This window comes from Aphelocoma coerulescens, chromosome 10 (assembly GCF_041296385.1).
Source record: "Aphelocoma coerulescens isolate FSJ_1873_10779 chromosome 10, UR_Acoe_1.0, whole genome shotgun sequence".
Lineage (NCBI taxonomy): Eukaryota > Metazoa > Chordata > Aves > Passeriformes > Corvidae > Aphelocoma > Aphelocoma coerulescens.
Genome location: NC_091024.1, coordinates 131,228 through 141,112, shown reverse-complemented (window position 1 = coordinate 141,112; position 9,885 = coordinate 131,228). Strand labels below are relative to the sequence as shown.

The following is a 9,885-nucleotide window of genomic DNA, read 5'->3' as shown; positions in this document are numbered from 1 at the left end:
GTCCGCGGCCCGGCGGCCACAGCGCCTAGAGCGGCCCGGGAACCGCAGCGCCCGGGGGACCACAATGCCCAGCCCACCCCGCGGCCCGCCCGCCCCGGGCACCGCCATGGCAACGCCGCGCTGCCGAGCTCGGGCCGAGCGGCCCCGCGGCCCTGGCGCTCTTTGTGCCGGGTGGAGGCTGCTCAGAGGCCCCTTCAGCGCGGGGAGCGTTGTGCTGGTGTAATCAGGGGAGAGCCGGGCACAGGGGCAGCCAGCTCTGAGGAGACGCGCTCCGTTACATGGCAGTAACGCTTGTACTAAGGGAAAGGAAAAAACAAACAACCACCACCCACACCTTCACCCCCCCCCAAAAGCCAACCAACCAACCAAAAAGCCCCACCAAAGAACACTCCAGAACATGCCCCTCTCCCCCAAAAAACCCCAAAGGTGCTGTATATGGAGGACAAATCTTTGATTCTTCTAGTCTGAGGTGGAAAAACCTCTGATGACTGGGAATTAACTAGTTTGGAAAGTCTCCCCAAAGCACAGGCCATGCTGCTTCAGGAGAAACTGTCCCAACAGCCACTCGGACTGGGGGTAAGGCAGCTCCTACCCCCACCCACGCTCCTAGACCACATCTCATCAACAGGCATTGTACCAACAGAGCAGGTCCAAAATCCCAGAGATTTAGACCCCAACAGTGCTCTGACACTGGATCAAAAAATAAATGGGAGATGACAACAACAGACCTCAATTAATAAAGTCAATGTCTTACTCAAATTTTATCTAAGGTAGCAACTTAAATGTCGGCTTCATGCCTTACATGACTGAGAAACAAACAAAAAAGCCCTCACTGCGCCTCTGAAGAACAGCAGGTTGTAACTGGCTCACTCAGCAGCACTAAGGGAGGTACAGAACAAGAAGTATTTGTCATATGATAACTCACTCCCTGCAGAGGAATAAAAATAGAAATAAAAATAAAAATAGAAATAAAAATAGAAATAAAAATAAAAATAGAAATAAAAATAAAAATAAAAATAAAAATAAAAATAAAAATGCATGTGAACATGAGTGAGGAAGCACAGTCACCTGGACATTTCTTTAGGGCTCCATTTGTCATATTCCTGTATCTTAGAAAAAAAGGTCAAAACTAAATCAAATCACCCAGTCTCACTCTATTCTTATTCTCATTCATATTTTTATTATCCATACTAATTATTTCTGCCACACATATTAAGGTATTTTCTATGCTCAAGATTATCACTAGTGTAGAAATTGATGTAAATCTCAAATTTTACCATCCTTCATAGTCATTATGAGTCAAATTATCACTGTCCAGTTTACTAAATATGGTCAAAGTGTTAAGTTCCTCACTCTCCACCCTGCATGTATTTCAATACACATCTTGAGCAATATTTGCTCTGACCACAAACAGTTAAACTTGAAATCCTTTTCCCTGTTAGTTGAAAGGTGACTAAAATGGGTTGAATAAGAGGTACTTTTCTCCCATTGGCAGTGCCTCTCGTCCTTAGCCCTCACGTCCCCTCCGTAATTATAGAAAACAGCCATATCTGTACGTATAGCATTACACTCAGCTGAGGCACTCAAACTGCTGCACTGCCCTCCTTCCAGCTGCTATAAAAAAGGTATTTTCAGCCCCCTCCAGTGCAATGCAGTAGTTATCTGTAGGAAAACAGGGCAGCAGCTACCCCAGACATTTCTGACTCACCTCAGCACTTCTCTCAAGGCTCAAAGTAAAACATCTGGAAGCAATGCCTGCCACCTTCTCCCTGTTCCAACACTATAAAATTCACACATAATAACACATATCTGCATAATAAATACTTTATTATAAAGACAGAAATCAGTCATAAATGGTATTCAGGAAAGAGACTGATGTAGAAAATTCAGAAGTCTGCTAAAACTGCTATTGAAAGAAGTGTAGTTGAAATGGTCCCAGTTTGGAAAGAACATTTAACAAAAAGGAACCACTTCAAGTCAAGGGTTTCAGATTGTCAGAGTAATACAGATGCTTAAAAAAAAAAAAAAAAGACAACTTTGTATCAAAACTATGTAAAATATATCTAATCATGTTTATAATACTATACTTTCCAATAATAGTAATTACTATATCCAATCTTTTACCAATTTTTAAGTTCCAAGTGAAGCAGAAAAATGTCTAGATAACACACACTGAAGAGAAATAAGATTCCTTCTGGTGTCCTCAAAGGCATCAAAGAATTTCTTTATGTTCTTTCTTTAATTAAAAACTTTGCATTGTTTCTTGAATTAGATGTCGAATCTTCTCAGCATCTTTTTCTATATTTTTATTTTTAGGATCAATCTTGAGAGCTGCTTCATAATCCCGGAGACCTAATATAGATACATTAATAAGAATATCAATCAATAATGCAAGAGCATCCTCTTTAGCAACTAACAGGAAATAACTACTCCCCAGTCATATGCATAAAGTATTGATCTTGAAGTTCTTTCTTAAGATGGAATGAGAATGACATTAAGTTTAACTTTGTCAGTAAATAATTTATATTTTGTTTATCTTATTTCACAAAACATTTTAGTGGAAACACTCTACTACATAAACATTTTCAGGTTTTGAAACATGAAAACAGAGCCTCTTCACTCACGTACATATACACCTATATATATGTGTGTGCATGAGGGGACTGTTCTAAAGTGTTCTACAGAAGAGAGAAAATGATACTGTGTGAAAATAAGAAAAAAACAAAAGACATGAACTGTGAGAACAAGAGTTTGGGGGGGAAAATAACAGATCATGTGTACAAGAAGTAAAATCATGCTTAAGTCTTTTTTATCAAGTTTCGAAGTGCAAATGAAGCCTAAAGGGATGACCAAGTGATGCCTAAGTAGAAAAAGGTAAACAACGGCCAAAGCTTAGTATTTCAACACTGACACTTTGAATATTCTTCAATTTCTATTATCAGCTTTCACTTGGAAATTTGCTTTACAAAACTCATCTGAAGCTCTTGAGGAACTCAACAGGGACACTGTAAATTCAGGTATTTTCGCACAAAGGACATGTACTTGATGAATCGTACCTCTCAGCAGTATGGGTTTCTTACCTCATTTTACAAAGATGTTACAAAGCACTTCACAAGTATTTTAGAAATATTTCAGGTTTTTTTCATTTCTTCAGTGGAAAAACTCCTTAAATTAGGAGTGCAGTCCATTTCCTCCAACTTATAAAGATTTTTCTAGTGGAATTACAATTATCGAGTAAATTAAAAAAAAAAAAAAAACTACTAAAGAATGTGGTGTAAGGTTCATAACAAACAGACACAGATTGTATAGGCCTTCTTCAAAGTCACTCCTGAAAACATAAAGGTGTGAACAGCCTCATTGAGCTAAACAGAGTTATGTGTATGTCACTATAAATTCCTGTGCATGTTTTCATAGAACGAAGGCCTCACCTTCAGTGTATAATTCCAGCTGACAAAATGCTGTTCCACGTCTCACATGGGCTTTCACTCGAGCGTTCTCGTTATCAGGAACAGGTGGTGTCAACAGTTCTAGTGCCTTTACAAAGGAGAACACCCAAAAGTATTTATAAGTAGATTTTCAATAATTTGGGGTTTTTTTCTAATTTATAAACACTTCTCTCACCTAATTACTGTTATTATACAGTAACATAGTAACTATTCAAACAGAAAAAGAAAATAGCTATTCAAATTTAATTATAATGGCTTATGAATCTGGTCATTAAGATTTGTATCCATCACCCCGGTTTGCCAACTACAGTTACATTGCCATGGCTAAAAAGTGACAAATACCATGCTAAATGTTTATTGCAGTCAAATAATGTATTCTGTTTTCATATATCATATTACATACCATGCTATCAAAAAAAAAAAAAGGTAGTACTAAAAAAGTACATGTGTTTTAGTAGTAGTTACCAGAAAGAACAGAAACAAAACCAAAACAAACCCCAAATTTCAAGACTCAAGTACGTATTAGCTCAAAAGAAGATAAATATTGGAAAAATTTTCCAGACTATTCTGGTGCCATTTGAGATCATTCCTCTCCTTGCACAATAACAGCTGCTAAAACATCAGGACAATACAGCCCTTCTTTAAAAATGTTTGGTTTGTTGGAAGTTTTTTAAGGTATCCTGCTCATCATCACCACTTTTTTTTTCCTTCCAACCAAATGAAGCACACCACAACATAACAGAAAATGTTTGTGTATACTTTGGTTTTGTTTTTCTCTGCTCCAAGTTGTGGGTTTTTTCAAGTGTACATATTGCCACAATATTGTTATCTTTAAAGAAACATACTAGCCAACATATGGCCATTTGTCACAAACGTATGGAAACCTGGTTTAGGTTTTATTTTATTGTCATTTTGTTTTAAATTTCTGTAAGTTCATTAATCACTATCAAATTTTAATATTTCACCATGGCTTCATTATATCAAGTTTGAATTTTAAAATTTTGAATTGCACTAGTATGTATTTACAGATCTGCTTAAAACAGAACCATCACAGTAATAAATCAAATTAATCTGTAAGGTGACAGCCTGAGGTCCTGGATTTTTATACCTTAGAGGAATCTTCGATAGCTTTGTGTAAATTTCTCAGTTTAAGGTGGCAAGCGGCACGGTTCAGGTACAGCAGGGGAAGTTTATTGTTCAGCCTCACTGCGAGATTATACGCGTTTACAGCCCCAAGGTAGTTTCCCATTGCAAACATTTTGCTAAGTATTAAACGAGAAGTGAAACATGCACTTTAAAGAAGGGCATAAATACAAAATAAACACCTACTTATTGTTAACTCATTTTCAAAAATTTGAATTTTTAGCGTATTTTCCTTTGAAATGCCCCTTTATAGACTTTTCTGAGAACGACATAGCTGAAGTTCAGTGCACCTTGACGCTGACAATATAGCTGAGATACACAACAAAAATAGTCACTGCTTACAAGCAATGAAGAACTGTAGGAGTGGACACATTTATTTAGACACAGGATTAATTTTGAAAGCTTTGTATATCTGATTATGATTGCCTAATCAAACCTTTCTGTATAGCACAGCTATATAAATAAACCAATATTTGTATCAAATTCCTAAAGCTTGTTTTAGACAGATGTTTAACCTCTCACTAAAACAGTACAAATGAAATTAAATCCACCTAGGTATGATAGTGCATTGCCTCAACTGTCTTCAAAGATGAATACGCATAGTGTGTTTACAATGATTTTGTTCATCAAGAGCTTCAACAATTGCATCTCATGATTTATCAGATTCTGACCCCATAAGTTGTCAATAAAATCTCTAGTACGACTGCCATGACTACTCTAGATGGTCACCATCTGCGTCTAGGATAAACAGAATATACCAAAACTAAACAGCAGACAAACACCATATAACTAATTAATTTTTAACACATCTTCAAGCGGAATGCAACTTACTTTCCTTTGTCCTTTAACCAATCTGTATTCTTCTCCTCTTCTTTTAAATCTTCCAGCTCAGATAAATCAGAATTTATTCTTCTTCGAGCTTCTGCTTGTTTATGTAGCCACTGTAAATACAAAACGTGCAAGTATTACTTCTGAAGCAAAAATGCAAATCCAGAAAAGGATTTTATTTTCATATCTTCACTCATATTTATCCAAAGAATTCTATTGACCACATATTTTGGACAGAGGGAAATATTTAATAGTATGCAATACGAAAAACTTCAAAGTGTCCCCGAATATTTTATTACCAAGAGAAGTCAGGTTACCACATCCCTAATACATTTTTGTTTACTTGTTTGTTTTGATCTTTCAAAATTACTTTGTGTTCATTGAATTGAGCTCAAAAGAGCTAACTGTGAGCTTCTTTTAAGACAGAACTTAAAGAATCTTAAATACAAGAGTTAAGATATTTCAAATTTTGTACTTCAAGGAATTAAATAAATATTGCTGCCTTTTCTCCCCCTCCCAAAAAAGCAACAAGTTATTTATTAATCTGCACAACCACATGGTGAAGATAATTTTTATATAAAATTGTTTCTTTATATCTTTTTTTTAAATAAAACAGTCTTCCTTGAAAAATAAGGATATTGCACAGGTAACATTCCTTGGCACAGATACCATTTTTTTCAATCTTCTGAATACACAATAAATAATTCCCCACCTTACCTCCTCCTCCTCTGCAACACGAGATTCTCGCAGAGCTGTGGGAAAAACTCGTGGTGTAAAGCTGACTTTAATTGTAGCCGCAGCTCGGGGAGCTGATAACTGTTCTTCCTGTAAATTCTGTGAAAATATACTACAGGAACCATGACCTATGAAGAGAGTTAGAGCACTGGAAATGAAAAATGAAGCAAAAGACTTCTCTGATTTTCTACCAAAGTCCAAAGTACATCTGATTTAGAAATGTGGCATATTAGAATTAAACCTTTAATAGCTTGAGAAAAGTTTAGACTTGTTCTTTTGAAGGGAAGGTTCAAAGAATGCTTCTTCTTAGTGTAGCCAGTAAATAAATGGAATGAAACAGCATCTGTCACAAATTAAGTTAAGCTCCTCTTACACCTCTCTGTTGCTTGTGTGATGCTGTGACAGGGCAACAATGAGAGCTAAAACTAGCCTATCAAAGCAAACAAACAAAAAATTAAATGTCTTCTGTCAATTTAGTTGCCTGAATTGCCGTGGAGCCAAGACATAGGACAGAGAGAGCAAAGGGAGATTGAATGTTTTTATGAAATTCAGCAGTTAGGTAACTTTGGGTAACAGGAACCCCACTCCCAGAAAGCCCGCATTACACTATCAGAAAGGCTCTCTGATTTACTTTTCTAAAGCTTAGAACAAAAACCCACCCTTGTATTTCCAAAGACTTAATCAAGAGCTAAGAACTCATGTGCTTTAGCTCAATAAATTGCCTGCAAATAACTATTTTAAAATAACTGCGAACTACAAGAACTGGTTCAGTAAGGTGGAGACAAAGATAAAGGATGCATTAGAAACATCTAGGAATAAAGTTATACCTACACTTTAAAGAATTATAAAGTACAGTTCGATTATACAACCTTTTGTGGATTTGAGTCTGATCTTAGAAGTTCCTTCATTGGGAATCCTACTTTTGTTCATTTTTTCATTTTTTCTCTCTTTTAATGGCTTTATTTCTTGATGTAATTCCTCTTTTTTTTGTACGCTCTTGTATTTATCAGCATATTTTTGTTGGTTTTTCCAGAACTCCAACTCTTTAGCGACCTTCTGCCGCTCCTTTTCTTTCAGATCTTCAATTCTTTTCCTTTCTGCTTCCTCTAGCTATTTGAACAAAAAAGCCCTATGAGATACATAACATCTGATAATACTAACATGACTAAGTTCAAGTTACCATTATTTTCCCAGTTTCATATCCCAAGCATAGTGTAACCAATAATGTGACCATACAAGCAGAGTTAATTAAGATGTTTAAAAATGACCGTGAGAGTAAAGATTTCTGATTAGCTTTTAGAAATCTCATTTTTTCAACTATTTTACTAATAACCCTAAGGTACAATCCAGGAACACTCAGAAATAAGTTTAACTTCTAAACAGTGAAAATCCTAGCCATGTTCCAATGTACATCTCTGGAGTATAGAGACATGCAAAATATATGCGATCATTTTAATACACTGTTTCTTATTTCTCCTCTTCTCCTTGAGATTATTACACATGCAGAATAGGTACAACATTGCTACTAAGACAGTCACTAACTGTAGCTCATTTTGGTCCATATTGCATATACAATCCTAAAATTTTATTGCATGCTTCAGAGAAATACTTTGAACACAAGTGAAGTGACCAGACTTTTAACATACATAAAAATTTTGAGAACGTATCTTAAAATGTACATAAAAAGCAGAATAACAGAGATACAAACACACAAAACACGAAAAACAGGAAGTCTGATATAAAATACAACAACAAATAAATAATTTTTTTCTAAATCAGTGTTTTTCATATTGCTAAAGGTCTAAACACCTGCAAAGGCCACAAAAGACCTTTATTTGGTAATAAATACATTTTAAGTGCAAAGAAATAACAAGGGTCACCACCACTATATTAAAAATTGGTAGTTCTTGTATTTTTTAAGGTACATTTAACAAAGCATCTGCCAGATTAGTTGGTAGTTGTTTACATGTATGTCTTGTAGAGGTCTTTCTAAACCTACCTTCATTGTGGCCTCCAAAGCATACTTTTTGTGTTCCTGTTTTGTAATTTTTTTTGTTTCTGTCTCCTCTTTTGCCTTTTCTTGGGCTTTTAGAACAGCATTCTCTCTCAGATATTGTAGTTTTTCCTTGCCAGCTTAAAAGAATAAACTGTTTTAGTCACTTAGGCCTGGAGTTCTACTGGTATGTATCATGTTAATGAAAACACGATTTCTTCTGCTAATTTGGCAAAATGCAACACGGTTAAAATTCCACAAAGCAGTGTCTACCAAGCCCATGTCTAGAAGAGAAAAATTAGGATTTGCTTACACACAAAATGTTTTACAAGAAATACTGTTTTATTTCATACATGCTAGAATCAGTAGGTGTTCTTTGTTCTCACATACTTTGTATTTTGAATAATGAACAACAAGGTTGAACCAAGCAGATATCGACCAGCAGAAGTTTCACTGTATGGGTTCCTTACATGCAGGCTTATTTTTAGAGTAGAGAACTTACCGTCTGCTAGAGTTAGGGAATCCCACATGGCCGGTTCTTTTTTATACAAGGTGAAGAAAATGTTTCCATTTCCAATCTTTGCTGTGCTATTTGTGTCATCAATGGGAGCATATAAAATGGCTTCAAATAAAAAGGGAGGGATGCTTACCTATAAAAATATAATTTGTACTAATATTTACTATTTTAAATTAAGTCTCACATATTCAAAACAGCACAAGCATATGGTAAACCTCAAGAAACAGATACTATTGACAGAACTAATCTGCCTTGTATCCACTGTGGAGGTTTGCGGAGGCCCAAAAAAGGTGCTTCCTTACCATTAACGGTGAGGCGTCACAAAGTAATATATTTTATTAACGAGATTTAAAAAGTTGGTTCTTCAGCACTGCAACAGAAGCCGTGGATTTCAAATTTAGAAATATTATTCACAGTATAAGCAAAGGTATTAATTCAGTCAATTTGTGAGAGTAAAGGCAGCTGGCACCTCGAGTAGCAAGAGCATTAGTAGGGAATGAGCAGTGGTAAAGCCATTATCTGCCGCAGGACGGGCGTTTAACAGCCTGCAGCACAGAGAGGGAGATTATAAAAGATAAAGGGTTATGAACTTCAAGAGTTGCCACGGTGTACGGCGTGCGTGCTTTTGAGCAGGGTTACGCAGTAACCCCGCGGCCGCGGCCCTGCGCGGCAGGAGGCCCATGAGGCGAGTGGGGCGCGGTCGCCCACCTTCAGGTACTGCTCGCTGCAGAAGATGTTGGCGGGGGTGGCCCGGGCGCCGCGCAAGGGCAGCGAGAGGTACACGGCGGTGAGGGTCTGGCGCCAGCTGTGCTCCCGCAGCCACACCGGCATCGCCGCGACCGCAGGAGCTCCCCGGGGCCGCTGCCCGGCCTCAGCCGCCGCGGCCCCGCGGCGCACGCCGGGAGCTGTAGTCCCGAAGGGCCTGAAGGCCGCGGGCCCGGCTCTGGCTGTCAGCGCACACAGCTCAGCACAGCAGGAAGGAATGCAGCTCGTGTCATCCACATACTTTTCTACAGAAAGACAAAGTGCTGGCACTGTAGGATTTCTGGCAAAAAACTATCAAAAGTTGAGGACGGATTTGATCGATACACAGAACCACAGAATGGCTCAGGTTGGAAGGAACCACAGCGGGTCCATCCAGTCCAGCCTCCCTGTTCAAGTAGGGTCATCCGAGAGCACGTGGCAAAGGATTGTGTCCAGATGGTTCTGGAATATTTCCAGTG

General features: G+C 37.8%; 1 protein-coding gene across 2 annotated transcripts; it reads right to left on the bottom strand.

The window, feature by feature from the left end:
- Positions 1 to 1,808: 1,808 nt before the first annotated feature.
- On the bottom strand, positions 1,809 to 9,516 carry DNAAF4 (dynein axonemal assembly factor 4). 2 transcript variants are annotated; one of them, XM_069025942.1, is made up of 10 exons: positions 9,371 to 9,432; positions 8,965 to 9,032; positions 8,648 to 8,795; positions 8,152 to 8,285; positions 7,022 to 7,262; positions 6,135 to 6,280; positions 5,421 to 5,530; positions 4,555 to 4,708; positions 3,429 to 3,534; positions 1,809 to 2,352 (listed from the first exon to the last, which is right to left on the bottom strand). In XM_069025942.1, the coding sequence occupies exons 2-10, from the start codon at positions 8,965 to 8,967 to the stop codon at positions 2,243 to 2,245; spliced, it is 1,152 nt and encodes a 383-aa protein (XP_068882043.1). In that variant the 5' UTR covers positions 8,968 to 9,032; positions 9,371 to 9,432; the 3' UTR covers positions 1,809 to 2,242. The 2 variants fall into 2 exon arrangements, with proteins under 2 accessions (XP_068882043.1, XP_068882044.1); XM_069025943.1 differs by lacking the exon at positions 8,965 to 9,032 and having other exon boundaries at positions 9,371 to 9,516.
- Positions 9,517 to 9,885: the final 369 nt, after the last annotated feature.

Excerpts from the sequence above, each read along its gene's own strand:
- DNAAF4 (XM_069025943.1), bottom strand. The coding sequence starts at position 9,493 with ATGCCGGTGTGGCTGCGGGAGCACAGCTGGCGCCAGACCCTCACCGCC. Across the intron at positions 6,281-7,021 it reads CAGACTCAAATCCACAAAAG|GTCATGGTTCCTGTAGTATA; the intron begins GTTGTATAATCG and ends CTCTCTTCATAG. Across the intron at positions 4,709-5,420 it reads TGGTTAAAGGACAAAGGAAA|CAAAATGTTTGCAATGGGAA; the intron begins GTAAGTTGCATT and ends TTTAATACTTAG.